The 21054-nt window shown below is 38.5% G+C and overlaps 1 protein-coding gene across 19 annotated transcripts in view; it reads right to left on the bottom strand.

The window, feature by feature from the left end:
- The window catches only part of CCDC171 (coiled-coil domain containing 171), a 467902-nt gene that overhangs the window by 367901 nt on the left and 78947 nt on the right, over positions 1 to 21054 (bottom strand). For all 19 annotated transcript variants that reach the window (XR_012037998.1, XR_012037999.1, XR_012037996.1 and 16 more), the window contains one exon: positions 7828 to 7966. Coding sequence is in view for 15 of the 19 variants with exons in the window: in XM_072841423.1 (XP_072697524.1) it covers positions 7828 to 7966 (139 nt within the window). In the remaining 4 variants the exon portion in view is untranslated. The remainder of the gene's footprint in view (positions 1 to 7827; positions 7967 to 21054) is intronic.

Raw genomic sequence — 21054 nt, 5'->3', positions numbered from 1 at the left:
GGGGCAGTGGAGGGTCCAGCCTCCCGGGGTCACTGACAGAGGACGTGCACCCGGGGGAGAGCGCCCCACACCCCGCGGGCCGAGTGCGGGAAAGGGCTGGAGCACCCGGCGGGGCCTCAGGGAGCAGCCGGTCGGTCAGGAGGGGGCTCCAGGCGGAGGGGGCTGCACCCTGCTGCCTTCGGGAGCCGCAGCCCAGGAGCGACCCCAGCAGCGCAGGCCCCGGAGCCCAGGGACGGGGGACACAGCCCAGGATCCTGCGCTCCCCCGGGACAGAGAGGCGGGGTGGGCCCAGGACAGTGAGGATGCTCCTGCTACCGCTGGGCGCCCCCGATCTGTGCAGGTCAGCGCCCCCCACCCCGGAGTATCCAGGCCAGTGCAGACTGGGAAACTGTGGTAGTTACTGCAGGGAGCTGACTCCAGAGCTGGAGAGCTGGCCGCTGCCAGTGGGGTTGTTCCTCCTAGTGTCACCCTGTGCCTGGGAGGGGGCGGGGCCGCCAGGGAACAGGGGCCTCACAGGAAAAACAGCTCCCACTGAGCCTTGCACCTGGCAGGGGGCGGGGCAGCTCCCCCACGTGCACACACCTGAGAATCAGCACAGCAGGCCCCGCCCCCAGAAGACCAGCTGGAAGGACAGGGGAAGAGTAAGTTCTTGACCAGCAGTGCTGGAAAGCTCCAGGGGAAGTCGAGGGATTTACAGTACATAAAACCAGAGGATACCCCTCCTTTTTATTTTCTTTTTCTTTTTTTTCCTTTCTTTTTCTAGTACAACTTGTTTTTAGCCACTCTGCACTGAGCAAAATGACTAGAAAGAACTCACCACAAAAGAATCAGAAACAGTACTCTCTGCCACAGAGTTACAGAATTTGGGTTACAATTTGATGTCAGAAAGCCAATTCAGAAGCACAATTATAAAGCTACTGGTGGCTCTGGAAAAAAGCATAAAGGATTCAAGAGACTTCATGACTGCAGAATTTAGATCTAATCAGGCTGAAATCAAAAATCAATTAAATGAGATGCAATCCAAACTGGAGGTCCTAACAACGAGAGTTAATGAGGTAGAAGAAAGAGTGAGTGACACAGAAGACAAGTTGATGGCAAGGAAGGAAGCTGAGGAAAAAAAGAGAAAAGCAATTAAAATACCATGAGGAAAGGTTAAGGGAAATAAATGACAGCCTCAGAAGGAAAAATCTACGTTTATTGGGGTTCCAGAGTGTGCCGAGAGGGACAGAGGACCAGAAAGCATATTTGAACAAATCATAGCTGAGAACTTCCCTAATTTGGGGAGGGAAACAGGCATTCAGATCCAGGAGATAGAGAGGTCCCCCCTCACAAAATAAAAAATAAAAAATAAAACATTTAACACCTCGACATTTAATAGTGAAACTTACAAATCCCAAAGATAAAGAGAAAATCCTTAAAGCAGCAAGAGACAATAGATCCCTAACTTATATGGAGAGAAATATTAGATTAATAGCAGACCTCTCCACAGACACCTGGCAGGCCAGAAAGGGCTGGCAGGATATATTCAGGGTCCTAAATGAGAAGAACATGCAGCCAAGAATACTTTATCCAGCAAGGCTCTCATTCAGAATAGAAGGAGAGATAAAGAGCTTCCAAGATAGGCAGAAACTGAAAGAATATGTGACCACCAAACCAGCTCTACAAGAAATATTAAGAGGGACTCTGTAAAAGAAAGAAGAAGTCCAAAGAAACAAACCACAAAAACAGGGACTGAATAGGTATTATGATGACACTAAATTCATATCTTTCAATAGTAACTCTGAACATGAATGGGTTTAATGAGCCCATCAAAAGACGCAGGGTTTTAGACTGGATAAAAAAAGCAAGACCCATCTATTTGCTGTCTACCAGAGACTCATTTTAGACCTAAGGATACCTACACCCTAAAAATGAAAGGTTGGAGAACCATTTACAATTCAAATGGTCCTCAAAGGAAAGCAGGGGTAGCAATCCTTATATCAGATAAATTAAAGTTTATCCCAAAGACTGTAGTAAGACATGAAGAGGGACACTATATCACACTTAAAGGATCTATCCAACAAGAGGACCTAACAATCATGAATATTTATGCCCCTAATGTGGGAGCTGCCAAGCATATCAATCAATTAATAAACAAACTGGGGGATCCCTGGGTGGCTCAGCGGTTTAGCGCCTGCCTTTGGCCCTGGGCGTGATCCTGGAGTCCCGGAATCGAGTCCCGCGTCGGGATCCTGGCATGGAGCCTGCTTCTCCCTCTGCCTGTTTCTCTGCCTCTCTCTCTCTCTCTCTATGTCTATCATGAATAAATAAATAAATAAATCCTTTAAAAAAATTAATGAACAAAGTAAAGACATACTTAGACAATAATACACTAATACTGGGAGATTTCAACATGGCACTTTCTGCACCTGACAGATTCTCTAAGCACAACATCTCCAAAGAAACAAGAGCTTTAAATGATACAGGGGACCAGATGGATTTCACAGATATTTACAGAACTTTACATCTGAATGCAACTGAATACACATTCTTCTCAAGTGTACATGGAACTTTCTCCAGAATAGACCACATACTGGGTCACAAATCAGGTCTCAACCAATACCAAAAGACTGGGATTGTACCCCGCTATTTTCAGACCATAATGCTTTGAAACCTGAACTCAATCACAAGAAGAAATTTGGAAGAAACTCAAACACATGAAGGTTAAAGGCATCCTGCTAAAAGATGAAAGGGTCAACCAGGAAGTTAGAGAAGAATTAAAAAGATTCATGGAAACTAATGAGAATGAAGATACAACCATTCAAAATCTTTGGGATACAGCAAAAGCAGTCTTGAGATGGAAATACATGGCAATACAAGTATCCCTCAAAGAATTGGAAAAACTCAAATACACAAGCTAACCTTGCACCTAAAGGAACTGGAGAAAGAACAGCAAATAAAATCTACACCAAGCAGAAGAGAGTTAATAAAGATTCGAGCAGAACTCAATGAAATAGAAACCAGAAGAACTGTAGAACAGATCAACAAAACCAGGAGTTGGTTCTTTGAAAGAATTAATAAGATAGATAAACCATTAGCCAGCCTTATTAAAAAGAAAAAAAGACTCAAATTAATAAAAAAGGAGATACCACAAGCAATACCAAGGAAATACAAATAATTTAAAAAACATATTATGAGCAGCTACATGCCAATAAATTGGGCAATCTAGAAGAAATGGACGCATTTCTGGAAAACCACAAACTACCAAAACTGGAACAGGAAGAAATAGAAAACCTGAACAGGCCAATAACCAGGGAGGAAATTGAAGCAGTCATCAAAAACCTCCCAAGAAACAAAAGTCCAGGACCAGATGGCCTCCTAGGGGAATTCTATCAAATGTTTAAAGAAGAAACAATACCTATTCTACTAAAGTTGTTCCAAAAGACAGAAAGGGATGGAATACTTCCAAACTCATTCTACGAGGCCAGCATCACCTTAATTCCAAAACCAGACAAAGACCCCACCAAAAAGAATTACAGACCAATATCCCTGATGAACACAGATACAAAAATTCTCAACAAGATACTTGCCAATAGGATCCAACAGTACATTAAGAAGAAAGATTATTCACCATGAACAAGTGGGATTTATCCCCGTGATGCAAGGCTGGTTCAACATTCATAAAGGAATCAGTGTAATAGACCATAACAAGAGAAAAAACAAGAACCATATGATCCTCTCAATAGATGCAGAGAAAGCATTTGACAAAATACAGCATCCATTCCTGATCAAAACTCTTCAGAGTATAGGGATAAAGGGAACATTCCTCAGGATCTTAAAAGCCATCTATGAAAAACCCACAGCAAATATCATTCTCAATGGGGAAACACTGGGAGCCTTTCCCCTAGGATCAGGAACATGACAGGGATGTCCACTCTCACCACTGCTATTCAACACAGTACTGGAAGTCCTAGCCTCAGCAATCAGGCAACAAAAAGAAATAAAAGACATTCAAATTGGCAAAGAAGAAGTCAAACTCTCCCTCTTTGCAGATGACATGATACTGTACATAGAAAACCCAAAAGACTCCAGCCCAAGATTGCTAGAACTCATACAGCAATTCGGCAGTGTGGCAGGATACAAAATCAATGCCCAGAAATCAGTGGCATTTCAATAACTAACAATGAAACTGAAGAAAGAAAAATTACAGAGGTAATCCCATTTATAATTGCATCCAAAAGCATAAGATACCTAGGAATAAACCTAACCAAAGAGGTAAAGTTCTATACCCTAAAAACTACAGAACACTTCGAAAGAAATTGAGGAAGACTCAAAGAGATGGAAAAATATTCCATGCTTGTGGATTGGAAGAATTAATATTGTGAAAATGTCAATGCTACCCAGGGCAATTTACGCATTGAATGCAATCCCTATCAAAATACCATGGACTTTATTCAGAGAGTTGAAACAAATCATTTTAAGATTTGTGTGGAATCAGAAAAGACCCCGAATAGCCAGGGGAATATTGAAAAAGACAACCAGAGCTGGGGGCATCACAATGCCAGATTTCAGGTTGTACTACAAAGCTGTGATCATCAAGGCAGTGTGGTACTGGCACAAAAACAGACACATAGCTCAATGAAACAGAATAGAGAGGGATCCCTGGGTGACGCAGCGGGTTGGCGCCTGCCTTTGGCCCAGGGCACGATCCTGGAGACCCGGGATCGAATCCCACATCAGGATCCCGGTGCATGGAGCCTGCTTCTCCCTCTGCCTGTGTCTCTGCCTCTCTCTCTCTCTCTGTGACTATCATAAATAAATAAATAAATAAATAAATAAATAAATAAATAAATAAATAAATTTAAAAAAAAAAAAAAGAAACAGAATAGAGAATCGAGAAATGGGCCCTCAACTCTATGGTCAACTAATATTCGACAAAGCAGCAAAGACTATCCACTGGAAAAAGGACAGCCTCTTCAATAAATGGTGCTGGGAAAACTGGACAGCCACGTGCAGAAGAATGAAACTAGACCATTCTCTTACACCAGACACAAAGATAAACTCAAAATGGATGAAAGATCTAAACGTGAGACTGGAATCCATCAAAATCCTAGAGGAGAACACAGGCAACACCCTTTTTGAACTTGGCCACAGCAACTCTTGCAGATACATCTATGAAGGCAAGGGAAACAAAAGCAAAAATGAACTACTGGGACTTAATCAAGATAAAAAGCTTCTGCACAGCAAAAGAAACAGTAAACAAAATTAAAAGACAACCTACAAAGTGGGAGAAGACATTTGCAAATGACATATCAGATAAAGGGCTAGTATCCAAGATCTATAAAGAACTTATTAAAGTCAACAGCAAAGAAACAAACAATCCAATCATGAAATGGGCAAAAGACATGAACAGAAATTTCACCAAGGAAGACATAGACATGGCCAACAAGCACATGAGAAAATGCTCCACATTACTTGCCATCAGAGAAATACAAATCAAAACCACAATGAGATACCACCTCACACCAGTGAAAATGGGGAAAATTAACAAGACAGGAAACAACAAATGTTGGAGAGGATGTGGAGAAAGGGGAACCCTCTTGCACTGTTGGTGGGAATGTGAGCTGGTCCAGCCAATCTGGAAAACTGTGTGGAGGTTCCTCAAAGAGTTAAAAATAGACCTGCCCTACGACCCAGCAATTGCCCTGCTGGGGATTTACCCCAAAGATACAGATGCAGTGAAACAGCAGGACACCTGCCCCCCAATGTTTATAGCAGCAATGTCTACAATAGCCAAACTGTGGAAGGAGCCTCGGTGTCCATCGAAAGATGAGTGGATAAAGAAGATGTGGTCTATGTATACAACAGAATATTACTCAGCCATTAGAAACGAAAAATACCCACCATTTGCTTCAACGTGGATGGAACTGGAGGGTATTATGGTGAGTGAAGTGAGTCAATCGGAGAAGGACAAACATTATATGGTCTCATTCATTTGGGGAATATAAAAAATAGTGAAAGGGAATAAAGGGGAAAGGAGACAAAATGAGTGGGAAATATCAGTGAGGGTGACGGAACATGAGAGACACCTAAGTCTGGGAAATGAACAAGGGGTGGTGGAAAGGGAGGTGGGTGGGGGGTTGGGGTGACTGGGTGATGGGCACTGAGGGGGGCACTTGACAGGGTCTTATGCTATATGTTGACAAATTGAACTCCAATAAAAAAATAAATAAATAAAGTATGCATATACATAAAAAAAATATTGATCATTTGAAAGTGATAGAGTTTAAATTTTATCCCATCACTACCTTTCTATCTGGGGAGCGCTAATTTGGCCACCACTTCTTAATATAACCCAGAGTCTCCATATCTTTTGACAAGGAGAAAAATATTTATTTTCTTCAATAACTGATATCACTAAGAATTGAAAGTGAAGTAGCTAAGTCTGCAGAAGGTATTCATGTGGAGAACAAGAAAAAAACACAGGGTGTTACTCTCGATTTTATGCCCTCCCTTTTGGGGTTCCCAGCAAACTACTGAACAGCAGTGTGCTGCATCAACCAAATACATGCATCCAACAAATGTTTAAGGAGGCAAGCACTATAGTGGAATCTTCATATGTAAAATGAATTATGTTAACTCCAATGCATTCACAATCTCTTAGCAGAGATAATACATATCAGATTTGGTGAGTATTATGCTAAACTGTGGTGAAGATGGTAAACTAAGTACGAAAGAAACACAAAGCTGGGGGGTGCCTGGATGGCTCAGGCAGTTAAGCATCTGCCTTTGGCTCAGGTCATGATCTCAAGATCCTGGGATTGAGCCCCACATCAGGCTCCCTGTTCAGCGGGGAGTCTCCTTCTCCCTCTCCCTCTGCCCCTTCTCCCAACTTGTGTGGTCTCTCTCCTCTCAAACAAATATTTTTTAAAATTTAAAAAAAGGAAACACAAAGTTGGGAAAAGGCAAAATTCTGACTAGAAGGATGGGACAGTGGGGAAAGAGGGAATCATGGAAGGCTGCACAGATTGCAAGATGCCAGAGCAGGGCATTACAGGATACACAGGGGTTTACTAATGGAAAGACGCAGTTCAGTTAATGTGAGTCAAAAAAAATGAACAGATTGAACAAAAGCAAGAAGATATGAAAATATACAATGTGTTTAGGAAGGCAAGAATAATACACTAAGGGCTGAAGCAAGATAGAGGGCAGTGGACACAGAAGAAGCTCAAAGAGTTAACACGGAGCCATAAAGAAAGGGGCTTTAGATTATATGGCAAGAAGCTGAATTTCATTCTGAAAACAACAAGGAGACATTGATGGTTTTTTAATAAAGTGAGGATGACAAGATCAGATCAATAACTCAGGAAGACAAATGTGGTGATGGTGTGAAAGATGGATTATTGGGGAATGGAAACAAAATGATCAGGTACAAAATGACTACAAAAGGGAATCTTTGAAATCATTAGATCTATTGATTATAAACCCTGATCCCCCTCTCACCTAAGTAACAATGCACCAGGGGGATAGGGGAAGGAGGGGGCAGGGGGGAAGGGGGAAAGGGAGGAAGGGCGGAAGGAAGGAAGGAAGGCCCCTGAATAAGTTCTAAAATAATCTATAATTCTGTTTTCCCAATTTTTCCCAATTAGTTTTCCCAATTTTTCTAGAGAAGTTTTATCACATACATCTTTGTTGTAATCAGCATCCCTGATTTTGAAATTTTATATCAATGGCACTAAAATTACTTTCATGCTATTATCTCATGGCATGTAGTGAGGGGGGGGGGAACCTGTTAAACATCGAATTTGACCCAATAAAGTAATTGCCATAGGGTTTTTTTATCCTTACCATTACAAGTTCTTCCTGTAATTCACTGCAACTTTTTTCATTATACTGGAGTCTCTTTGAAAGGTCTATAATTACTTTCTTCTGTTCCTCGATCTCTTCATTTAGTTTCTTGTTTTTGGAGAAATACTCTCTTTCTAATCTGAAAAGTTAAAGCATCAGAGTAGATTTTTCAAATATGGTTTTATCAAGTCCTATTATACAGCTTTAACATAACTGGCAGGTGTATTATCTACCATGTTTTTGTGGCTTTTAAATGCCACCTCTCATTTTTTCAAACAAAAAGAATTACATATTCTTTAATGAAAGACTCTGCTCCTTTCATTAGCAGATATTTTACTATGCCCAAGGTTATAAACAAAATCGATTTGGTAGTGTTGATTTGGTCTCACCATTATTTCTGATGAGCTGTGGTGGGTGGACTCACCCACCACAGTTCAATTAACTCAGAAATTGCCTCAAGACAGAAAACAGTTCTATCAAACAATTTTCAAATTAAAGTATAATATTAAAAATGGAACAAATGTTTTATTCCTCAATGTCCACGCAAGTGGAACTAATGTGATAGAAAATGGAAAATCCAAAAGAATCATCAAAAATCATTCATGTTCACTGTGAAAACACATAAAATTCTTTTTTTTTTTCAAGTTTTTATTTAATTTCCAATTAATTAACATACAGTGTAATATTAGTTTCAGGTATAGAATTTAGCAATTCATCACTTAAATACAACCCCCAGTGCTCATCACAAGGGCTCTACTTAATTCCCATCACCCATTTAGCCTATGCCCCCCCCTCCAGTAACCCTCAGTTTGCTCTCTAAATGTTAAGAGTCTTTTATGATTTGCCTCCCTTTTTCCCCCATGTTCATCTTTTTGTTTCTTAAATTCCACATATGAGTGAAATCATATGGTTTTTGTCTTTCTCTGACTTATTTGGTTTAGCATAATAATCTCTAGTTCCATCCACATCATCGCAAATGTCAAGATTTCATTCTTTTTGATAGCTGAGTAATATTCCAGTGTGTGTGTGTGTGTGTGTGTGTGTGTGTGTGTGTGTGTGTACCCCACCTCTTCTTCATCTATTTATCAGTCAATGGTCATTTGGACTCTTTCTGTAATTTGGCTATTGTTGGTAATGCTGCTATAAACATCAGGTTGCACTGTACACTTTGGAATTTGTATTTTTGTATCCTTGGGTAAATACCAATAGTGCAATTACTGGATGGTAAGACAGTCTATTTTTTACTTTCTAAAGAACTCCATACTGTTCTCCAGAGTGGCTCCAGAGTTTGCATTACCACCAACAGTCTAAGAGAGTTCCCCTTTCTCTGAATCCTCGCCAACATCTGTTGTTTCCTGTGCTATTCATTTTAGCGACTCTGATAGGTGTGAGATGATATCCCATTGGAATTCTGATTTGTATTTCCCTGGTGATGAGTGATGTTGAGCATCTTTTCATGTGCCTATTGGCCATCTGAATACATGTTGTATTCATGTCTACTGCCCATTTTTTAATTGGATTGTTTTTTGGGTGATGAATTTTATGTTCTTTATAGATTTTGGATACTAACCCTTTATCAGATATGTCATTTCAAGTATCTTCTCCCATTCCAAAAGTTGCCTTTTAGCTTTGTTGATTGTTTCCTTCACTATACAGAAGCTTTTTATCTCAACAAAATCCCAATAGTTTACTTTTGCTTTTGTTTCCCTTGCTTTAGGAGACATATCTAGTAAGAAGTTGCTATAGATTGGGGCACCTGTGTGGCGCAGTTGTTTGAGCATCTGACTCTTGGTTCCAGCTCAGGTCATGATCTCAGGGCATGGGAAAGCAAGCACCTCATTGGGCTCCGTGCTCAGTGCAGAGTCTGCTTGAGATTCTCTCTCCCTCTCCCTTTGCCTCTCCCATTCATGCTCTCCTTCTCTCTCTCTAAAGTAAATAAATCTTTTTAAAAAACAGAAGTTGTTACATATTGCATATGTCTTCCTCTAGGATTTTGACGGTTTCCTGTCTCACATTTAAGTCTTTCATCCATTTTGAATTTATTTTTTTTGCATGGTGTAAGAAAGTGGTCCAGTTTCATTCTTTTGCATGTAGCTGTCTAGTTTTCCCAACACCATTTGTTGAAGAGACTGTCTTTCTTCCATTGGATATTCTTTCCTGCTTTGGTCAAGATTAGTTGACCATAGAGTTGTGGGTCCAGGAAAGATTAGTTGACCATAGAGTTGTGGGTCCATTCCTGGGTTTTCTATTCTTTTCCACTGATCTATGTGTCTGTTTCTGTGCCAGTACCATACTGACTTGATCCCTACAGCTTTGTCATATAACTTTCAAGTTCAGAATTGGGAAGCTTCCAGTTCTGCTTTTATTTTTCAAGGTCTTTTTCTTTTGTGATTCCATACAAATTTTAGGATTGTTTGTTCTACCTCTGTGAAAGATGCTGGGGGTATTTTGATAGGGATTGCATTAAATGTATAGATTGATTTGGGTAGGATAGACATTTTAACAATATTTGTTCTTTCAATCCATTCCCCAGAATGTTTTTCCATTTCTCTGTGTCATCTTTGATTTCCGTCATAAGTGTTTTATAGTTTTCAGAGTTTGTTAGGTTTATTCCTAAGTATCTTATGACTTTTGGTGTAATTGTATACAGGATCCATTTTTCAATTTTTCTTTCTGCTGCTTCATTATTGGTGTATAGAAATGCAAAGGATTTCTGTACATTGATTTTGTATCCTAAGACTTCACTGAATTCATGTATCAGTTCTAGCAATTTTTTGGTGGAATTTTCTACATAGAGCATCACGTCATCTGCAGTGAATGTTTGCCTTTCTTCCTTGCCAATTTGGATGCCTTTTATTTCTTTTTGTTGTCTGGTTGAAGCTAGGACTTCCAGTACTACATTAAATAACAGTGATGAGAATGTAAAACCCTATCTTGTTCCTGACCATACAGGAAAAGCTCTCAGTTATTCACCACTGAGGATAATATTAACTGTGGGTTTTTCATATACGGTCTTTATTATGTTGAGGTATATTCCCTCTAACCCTACTTTGTTGAGGGCTTCTATCAAGAATGATGTTGTCCTTTGTTAAATACTTTTTCTGCATATATTGAGAGGATCATATAATTCTTATGCTTTCTTTTATTAATGTGGTGTATCGTGTTGATTGATTTGCAAATATTGAACCACCCTTACAACCCAGGAATAAATCCCACTTGATCGTGGTAAGTGATTCGTTCATGTACTGTTAGATTCAATTTGCTAGTATTTTGTTGAGAATTTTTACATCCATGTTCATCAGGGATATTGGCCTGTAGTTCTCTTTTTTAGTGGTGTCTCTAGTTTTGGAATCAAGGTAATGCTGACTTCATAGAATGAGTTTGGAAGTTTTTCTTTGGAGTTTTTGGAATAGTTTGAGAAGAATAGGTATTAAGCCTTCTTTGATATTTGGTAGAATTCCCCTGTGAAGCCATCTGGCCCTGGACTTTTGTTTGTTGAAAGATTTTTTATTACTGGTTCAATTTCTCTGCTGGTTATCATTCTGTTCAATTTTTCTATTTCCTCCAGTTTCAATCTTGGTAGTTTATATGTTTCTAGGAATTTAACCATTTCTTCCAAACTGTCCAATCTGTTGACATAATTTTTTATAATATTCTCTTATAACTGTATTTCTGTGGTGTTAGTTGTTCTTTCTCCTCTCATTTGTGATTTTATTTATTTGGGTCCTTTCTCTTTTCTTTTGGATAAGTCTGGCTAGGGGTTTATCAATTTTATTAATTTTTTCAAAGAACAAGATCCTGGTTTCATTGATATGTTCTACTGGGGTTTGTTTATTTCTATATCATTTATTTCTGCCTTCATCCTTATTATTTCCCTTATTCTGCTGGCCTTAGGCTTCGTTTGTTGTTCTTTTTCAAGCTCCTTTAAGTGTAAGGTTAGGTTGCTTACTTGAGATTCTTCCTACTTCCTGAGGTAGGCCTGTATTGCTATATTCTTCCCTCTTAAGACCACTTTTGCTGCATCCCACAGGCTTTGGACCATTGTGTTTTCGTTTTCACTTGCTTCCATGTATTTTTATTTCTTCTTTAGTTTCCTGGTTGATTCATTCATTATTTAGTAGGATATTCTTTAACCTCCATATATTTGTGGTCTTTCCAGATTTTTTTCTTGTGGATCACCTAAAGTTCCATAGCGCTGTGGTAGGTAAATATACATGGTATGACCTCAATCCCTTTGTACCTATTGAGGCATGATTTGTGGCCCAATATGTGATCTATTCTGGAGAATGTTACATGTGCACTTGAAAAGAATGTATACTCTGCTGCTTTAGGTTGATATGTTCTGAATATATCTGTTAAGTCCATCTGGTCCAGTATGTCATTCAAAGCCATTGTAACCTTGTTGATTTTCTATTTAGATGATCTGTCCATTGATGTGAATACGGTGTTTAGTATCCTACTATTACTGTATTATTATCAATGGGTTCCTTTATGTTTGTTATTGTTTTATATATTTGGGTGCTCCAAATATATATATAACATAAATATTTACAATTGTTAGATCTTCTTGTTGGATGGACCCCTTAATTATGATGTAATGCCCTTCTTCATCTTTTGTTACAGCCTTTGGTTTAAAGTCTAGTTTGTCCAGGGACACTTGGATGGCATAAGTGGTTGAATGTATGACTCATGGTTTCAGCTCAGGTCTTGGTTTCAGCTCAGGTCATGATCTCAGGGTCTTGGGATCAAGCACCACATCAGACTTTGAGGTCAGCATGGAGTCTGCTTGAGATTTTCTCTCCCTCTCCCTCTGCCCCTCCCACTCATACTCTCATTCTAAAATAAATAAATTCTTTAAATGTTTAATTAAAGTAAATAAATAAAATCTAGTTTGTCTGACAGAAGTATGGCTACTCTGGCCTTTTGATGAGCTTTTGCATGGTAAATATTTCTTGATCCTTTCACTTCCAATCTGCAGGTGTCTTTAGGTCTAAAATGAGTCTCTTGGGGCACCTGGCCGACTCAATTGGTAGAGCCTGCAACTCTTGATCTCAGAGCTATAAGCCTAAGTCCTATGTTAGTGTAAAAATTACCTAAAAATATTTTTAAAATTAAAAAAATAAAATATAAAATGAGTCTCTTGTAAGCGACATATAGATGGGTCATAGGTTTTGTTCTGTTTTGTTTTGTTTTTTTCATTTTTTTCATTCTATGTCTTTTGATTAGAGCACTTAGTCCACTTACATTCAGAGTAATTATTGATAGATATGAATTTAGTGCCATTTTATTACTTGTTTTGTCATAATTTCTGGAAATTTTCTCTGTTTCTTTCTAGTCTTTGTTGATTTTGGTCTTTCTTTCCCACTCAGAATCCCCTTTAATATTTCTTTCAGGGCTGGTTCAGTAGTCATGAATTCTTTAGTTTTTGTTTGTCTGGGAAACTCTTTATCTTTCCTTCTATTCTGAATGACAGCCTTGCTGGAAAGAGTATTCTTGACTGCAGATTTTTCCCATTCAGCATGTTGAATATATCATGCCACCTTCTTCTGCCCTGCCAAGTTTCTTTGGAAAGATCTGCTGCTAACTTTATTGGTCTTCCCTTGTATGTTAGGGGCTTTTGTTTTGATGCTCTTAGGATTTTTTCTTTATCTCTATATTTTGCATATTTAACTACACTATGTCTTGGTGTTGGCCTACTTTTGTTGATTTTGATGGGAGTTCTTGGTGCTTCCTGGATTTGGATATCAGTTTGTTTCCCCATATTAGGGTAGTTTTCAGCCACAATTCCCTTAAACAAACCTTCTGCTCCCTTTTCTCTCTTTTTGTAGGACTTCTATGATATGAATATCATTACACTTCATGGAGTCACTGAATTCCCTAAGTCTACTTTCATGATCCAAGATTTTTCTTTCCCTCTTTTGTTCAGTTTCATTATTTTCCATAATTCTATCTTCTGTATCACTTATTCCTTCCTCTGTTTCTTCCATCCTTGAGGTCATTACATCCAGTTGGCTTTGAATCTTGGTTTTGCATTTGTTATTTCAGCCTGATTTGTCTTTAACTCCTCTTTTATCTCTGCAATAAGGGTCTCCATGAAGCCTTCTATGATTTTCTCAAGCCCAGCTACTATCCTTAGGATTGTTTCTTCAAATTCAGGATCAGGCATATTACTTATATCTGTTTCAATTAGATCCCTGGCCATGACCTTATCTTGTTTCTTCTTTTGGGATGAATTCTTCTTCCTTGGCATTTTGTTTAGGTCACTGTCTTCTATGTGCTAGGAAAGCCTGTTATATTTCCTACTCCTGACAATAATGGCTTTATTAAGAAATAATAGTGGGGAGTGTTTGAACCCTGGCCAGAATATGGCTGAGTTTTAACTAGCCATATCTGGTCTGCTTGTTAAAAGACCTGATGCTACTTCCACTAGAACTGAAGCTCTGCAGAACTCTATGGTCAGTAGACATGGTGCATGCAAGAGTTTGTGCTGGTCTTCTGGGGGAGAAGCCCACTGAACTGTTTCTTTGGCAAACTTGCTGAGAAACGCAGTACCAGTGGAGTGCAGGGGGGCAGGGCTTAGTGTAAACAGATGAGGCAACCAGTGTTGGTGCTGTGCTGTTTACTGAGTTTATGCTGAGGGGTCAAGGAGGGAAATGGTGCCACCAGCATCTTTGTCCCTGGAGGGGAGAATTCCTGCTTGCTGCTGTCTGGGAAGCCCTTCCAGAAAACTGAACAATTTCCCCTCATGAGTTCCAGGTGTTCTTTAGATCACTGCCTTCACAATGTCTGCGTCTAGGTTGCTTGCCCACCCAGAGCATTGCAGTATATTATGGACTCTATCACTGCCAGGCTAGTTGAATTTTAAAATTCCAAACTTTAAGGACCTGGTGTAGAAGAAACTTGCACTGGTCTTCTGGGGGAGGGTCTTGCTGTAATGAGACTAATGCAGGTTTGATCCAGAAGAGCAGTCACACCAGAGCAGAGAACACACACTAAAGAGCCAATGTCCAGGTTAGCTGCTCTCAGCAAGTGTGTCTCTGCACCTGTGCTGAGGGGCAGAGAGAGAAATGGCACCGCCAGCTCTTTCATCTCTGGAGAGGCAATGCCACCTCTTTCAGATGTGCTCCAAGAAGGCGGAACCATTTCTCCCCATGCGTATCAGAAGATCCTCAGATCACACCACCTGCCCCCAAGTTACCTGCCTGCTTTCCAAAGGAGCACTGCAGTGCCTTCGGGGCTCCACCCCAGCCACACTATGGACTGCTAAAACTCCAGTCGTTGAGCCCCACTGGTTGCCAAAACTCACAAAAATCAGCCCCTCTCATTTTCCCAATCAGGCAATGGCTTTGAGGAAATATTTTCCTTGTGCATTTCCCTTTGTGCTCTTCTCTATCTCACTTTTCTCCGTGACCAGAGCTCCCTCCCCTCCACAGCATCTGCAATCCATTTCTCCCCCAAACCACATCTCTACACTTCCTACCTTCCACGAAATGGCCTCTTCTCTCTCTCTAGTTGTGCAGTTTCTTCTGTCAGTCCTCAGATCGATTTCTTGGGTATTCGGAATGATTTGACATTTATCTAGCTGTGTTCAAGGGACCAGGAAAACCTAAAGTCTCCTCCACCATCTTAGCTCCCCACTTCACAGGAAATTCTTTTCAAAGGATTTGCCTTCCTATTTAAATTTTGCTCGGGCTGGGATTAAACTGTATTTACATTCTTGTATGGACATCTGATGAAAGGCAGCTTAGAAGCATTTCAGTTTAAAATTTGTTATAGATAATTCACCAAATAAATAATTTAATTCAAATTAAAGGGCTGCCACTATTTTTAGTCTGAGATCTTCCTGATAAACATAGTAGATCTGTTTCCTATGATTTTGAAGCTGTAATGCAGAAGACAGAGTGACTCAGTATAACCAAATCCACCACCACATTAAGGCTATAACCAAATAAAGAACTAATTCTTGAATGGTACATGATATTACTCTCAACAGTCAACATTCCTTTCTTTAGGATAGAACATAGACAATCTAATGCCAACTCTTTTGTATATTCTCCTTTGGATCAAGAATATTCCAAAGTAGAGTAACTAAAATTTTAAATAAAAATATATAGAAGGATTAAACACTACATTTATAAATATATATATGTACTATATATTATATACATATACATATACATGTGTTATATATATTATTTATATTTATATATATGTGTGTGTATCTCCCAGAAAGTAGAATTAAATAATAAAAATGGATTGAAGTAGAGAAAAGATAACAAATACATTCAGGAATCCCAATATATATAAATAATAGAAGTTCTAAGAGAGAAGGTAAAGAAAACAGAAGAGAAGAAATAAGCAAAGTAATAAATATAAAAGAATTTCCTAGAAATGAATTACTTGAGTCTTTAAAATTGAAGGAGCTAAATGAGTGCCCAACATGAATGAAAAAAACATCCATACAAGGCCCATAATTATGAAATTTCAGAACACTGGGAACATGGAAAAAATTCTATAGTGTCCATAGAGTATGAAAATATATATACATTATTACTTTATCATGTTATAATATCAGTAAACCACTTCTAGATATTCCCCCATGTTTCCAGACTTGATGACCACCATGTACAAGTTTCCAGTGGAAAACATGGACCACATAAAAAAGATCAGGAATTAAAGGACTTTGGATTTCTTGACACTAGAACTTAATGAATATCCAACTGAATTAGGAAAAAGGGTAAAGACCAAATAAAGATATTTTCAGAATGCAAATTTCAAGATTTTTTCTCTGATGCAGAATTTCTCAAGAAGCTACCCTACAAAGGGAGTAAATCACACAGGGAGGAATGCACAAGACCAGCAAATAAGAGATCCAGTATAGAAGAGAAGCAGAGGGTATCCCAAGGAAGATGGTAACAGGAAGTCCTAGGGATGACAGTGGCAGGGAGCCTAAAAAACAATTTATCCAGAATGGAGAAAGAGGAGAGAAGAGTCCAGGATGGATGTCTTCTACAAGAAACTTAAAACGATAGAATTGCTGAGGTGTAGGAACATAATGAGAGAGTTTCAGTTCTGTTTAAGAGTTTAAAAATAATTCAGTGATTGTGCATATAAACTAATCCAATTTAAAATGAGGCAATTACTGGGGTGCCTAGGTGGCTCAGTCACTTAAGTGTCTCTCTGGATTTTGGCTCAGACCATGACCTCAGGGTTGTGAGATTGAGGCCCATGTAAGGCTCTGCACTGGGTGTGGAGTCTGCTTAAGATTTTCTCTCTCTCCCTCTCCCTCTGCCCCTCTTTCCCTCCGTTTCTCTCCCTCTCTAAAAATAAATAAATAAATAAATAAATAAATAAATAATAAAATGAGACAGTTATTAACTATTCACTCATTTAATAATTCAGCAAATCTTTATTTACCAGCTCTTATGTGCCAGACACTATTCCAGGCATTGGGAGATAGCAATGAACAAAACAAAGTTCCTGTCCACATAAGAGGAAACATAATAAACAACAAAGAATATAGTAAAATATGCTATGAAGAAAAATAAAGATGAGATACCAAGAAAAAAAGCTATAGAAAAAAATACCCCCCAAAATAGAACCCCAAAGAAAGGATGGGGGAGGGGAGGAATAAGTGTGTGCTATGTGGGAGAAGGTTACAATAGAGGCAATAAATAAGTGGGGACCAACAGATAATATCTAATGGTGGAAACTGAAAACATGGCAGGATATGCATGTTATTCAGAAACAGGAAGTTAAACATCAGAAGAAACAGCAATAAGAATTAAAAGTAGTTGCCTTGAGGGAGTAGAAACAGGTAGTAGAGAGCAAGGGCCATGCAACTATTGACCTTGCAGTACTATTTTACTTTTTAGACTATGTACAAGCTAATCTGATAAAAGTCAAAATAGTAATTAAAAATTATCACTCAGCAAATATAAAATTAAATGCTTCTGTTATGTGGTGCTGGGTTCAAGTTCAAACTGGGTCCCCTGAAATGGAGGGACATTCCTCACTGTCATCAAGGACAACCCAGGAAGTCATCCTAAGCTCCTAGGCTCCTGGCAAAGCCCCACCAACAGTTATGAGTCGGGCAAGAGTGTAAGAAAGGTTAAAGGGAGCCTCGACTCTTTGAACTCCAATGGGGATGTGCCAGGACTTGCCAGGTGGAGGATTTAGGCAAGAAAGGAAAGGGAGAGGAAGGAACTCTGTAGTTAAGATGCCTTCTTTCCTACTGGATTTCCATTCTATTATTTTTCTAAAAGAGCTCAGCTAAGAACTTCACCATAGGCTGCTTTAAAATAATCGTCTTTGGTCTTTTATCCAGAATGTACACAATAATAATGCCAATAAATTATAATACTTTTGTTATTTTTACACTTTGGGTTGATTTTTTTTTAAGATTTTATTTATTTATTTGAGAGAGAGAGAGACAGAGACAGAGAGCGACAGAGATAGCAAAAGAGAGCACTGGGCTGGGAGAAGAGTGATGAGCAGGCTCCCTGCTGAGTAGGGAGGCCAATATGCAGCTTGATTCCAGGACCTTGGGATCATGACCTGAGCCAAAGGCAAGACACCTAATAGACCAAGACACCCAGGCGCCTCTTGGATGATATATTTAGAAAAATAAGGAAGTTCCCAAATACTGAGTGTAATGAAATAGAGATTCAGTCCATTCAGGATCCTATCTTTGACTAGTATTTTTTATTTAATTTTAAACTAGATTTAAAGATACTATGATCTTCTTCCCCTATCACTGTCCAGCAATCAGTTACTACAGCTAATGAAGACCTGACTAAAGCTTGAAAACCTTTAGTTTCATACTGCAACTCTTAGATGCAAAAAAATTAACAACTAAGAAATTTTAACTACAGAAATACAGAACAGATATGTATTCTATCTAAAATTGTATATAATATATATTTGTTAAAATAGCCTGTTATCAAATTCTTAGCTGAGATCTTTAAAATATATATAGTATATACCTTATATATATTTTTATAAAATATAAATATATATATTCTACCTAAAATATATGTATACATATATATTCCATCTAAAATAATTTCATGCAGGAATGTTCACTGTTATGAAACTGTTGACCAAAATTATAAATCCAAACTAGACAGACACATAGCTTTTTTCTCCTGATCTAGATCCACCTGGAAAAAACAAGCTAAAGAACCTTAACCACTGGGCAGCCCGGGTGCTCAGCGGTTTAGCACCACCTTCAGCCCAGGGTGTGATCCTGAAGACCCTGGATAGAGTCCTGCGTCAGGCTCCCTACATGGAAGCCTGCTTCTCCCTCTGTCTGTGTCTCTCCCTCTCTCTCTCTGTGTGTCTCTCATGAATAAATAAATAAAATCTTTAAAAATGAAAAAAAAAAAAGAATCTTAACCACTGGCCAAGTTCAGGCAGCATTTTCTCTATAACATTGTTATCACCAGTTGCTGAGTTGGTTTTATCCAACCGGTAAAACACTGTCCTACCCCAAAACTCTCTGCTCTCAGAGTGCAAATTAAAGGTACCATTTAAAGACCTTAAATCTACCAAGTTTCTTTTGGAACACATTATCCAAAACTTAAGAGCTACTTTGAAAAATTAATGTTTGAGAATTTGTGACTCTAACATGTTCTAAAATATTTTTTAAAGAGTATTTTGGCTGAGTGAAGTAAGTCAGTCGGAGAAGGACAAACATTATATGTTCTCATTCATTTGGGGAATATAAATAATAGTGAAAGGGAATATAAGGGAAGGGAGAAGAAATGTGTGGGAAATATCAGAAAGGGAGACAGAATGTAAAGACTGCTAACTCTGGGAAACGAACTAGGGGTGGTAGAAGGGGAGGAGGGCAGGGGGTGGGAGTGAATGGGTGACGGGCACTGGGGGTTATTCTGTATGTTAGTAAATTGAACACCAATAAAAAATAAATTTAAATAAATAAATAAATAAATAAATAAATAAAGAGTATTCTGAAAGAAAGTCAGAAGCACAAATAGGAAATTAAATAACCAAACCAATCACCCTTCATGTCATATCATTCCTTCTAATACCACACATCATCGATACAGAAGTGGCTATTACATTACGTATAGAGAAAAGGAAGATGTGATGGGGAAGAGAAGTCACAGGAACTGAGTCACAGTAATGAGTAGTGGGCTTTAATTATTATTTAATTTTTATTGTTTATTATTACTAACTTTATTATAGCATAGTTATATAGGGATAAAGAAGAGATAAGGGATGTTATGTTAAAGTGTTTAGGATTTTTTAGCTGGTGCTTAGTTGGAACATGTAACTAATATTTAGAATTGTTAGTTGATACTTACTTATTGGAATACAAAATTTGCATAAAATTTTTCAAGCACCAAAACACAAATAATAGCAAAACAAATTTAAGGGAAAAATTTGCGTTAGGGTCCAATCAGAAAAGTTAATAGGTTGGATCGGATAGATGGACAATGGGCATTAAGGAGGGCACTTGTTATGATGAGCACTGAGTGTTATATGTAAATGATGAATCACTGAACTCTACTCCTGAACCAATATTGAACTGTATGTCCACCAACTAGAATTTAAGTTTTAAAAAAAGAAAAGTACAATACGTATCTGTAACGCACCAACCTATTATCATGTCACATACCAATGGTGATATACATTTCAGCCTATGGGAAGAAATGGTTTGAAATATCTACTATCTAATTTTTTGGAAACCTATTAAAGAATTAAAAACTTCTTAAAGCATCCCACAGAACATTCCAGATGAAAGGCTTCTGAATTTTTTTTAAAAAGGTTAAAATCAGTAGGAATCAAAAAGACCCCAACTTCCACTTACTAGTTGCGTATCCCCATTAAGCCTCCATTTTCACATCTGTAAAATAGGGATAAAAGGAGCAGCTACCTCATGAGGTGTTCTACAAATTGAATGAAATCATGCAGTGCTAGAAACCAAGTGAGCCACAATGTGTGCTAGCCACTAAGAATGGTATTAGCCCCTAGCACTATTATGTCTGTAGTTTGAGAAAGTATCAAACATCTCCACATAGACCTTTTTAGGTGGCTTAGAAATCAAGATATTTAAAGATACTGTATTACATCAGTAAATGCAAAATACATTAACATATTTACTTTCTAGTGTAAAAACTACATTTCTGAGAGCACTTGGAATAGCCATGATACTCCAAAACCCAAAAAAAAAAAAAAAAGCATTTCCACATTTACCTATAC

Source organism: Canis lupus, chromosome 10, assembly GCF_048164855.1.
Source record: "Canis lupus baileyi chromosome 10, mCanLup2.hap1, whole genome shotgun sequence".
In the NCBI taxonomy this organism is placed as follows: Eukaryota; Metazoa; Chordata; class Mammalia; order Carnivora; family Canidae; genus Canis; species Canis lupus.
Note: the sequence above shows the minus strand (reverse complement) of the source record. Positions and strands in the feature narration are given on the sequence as shown.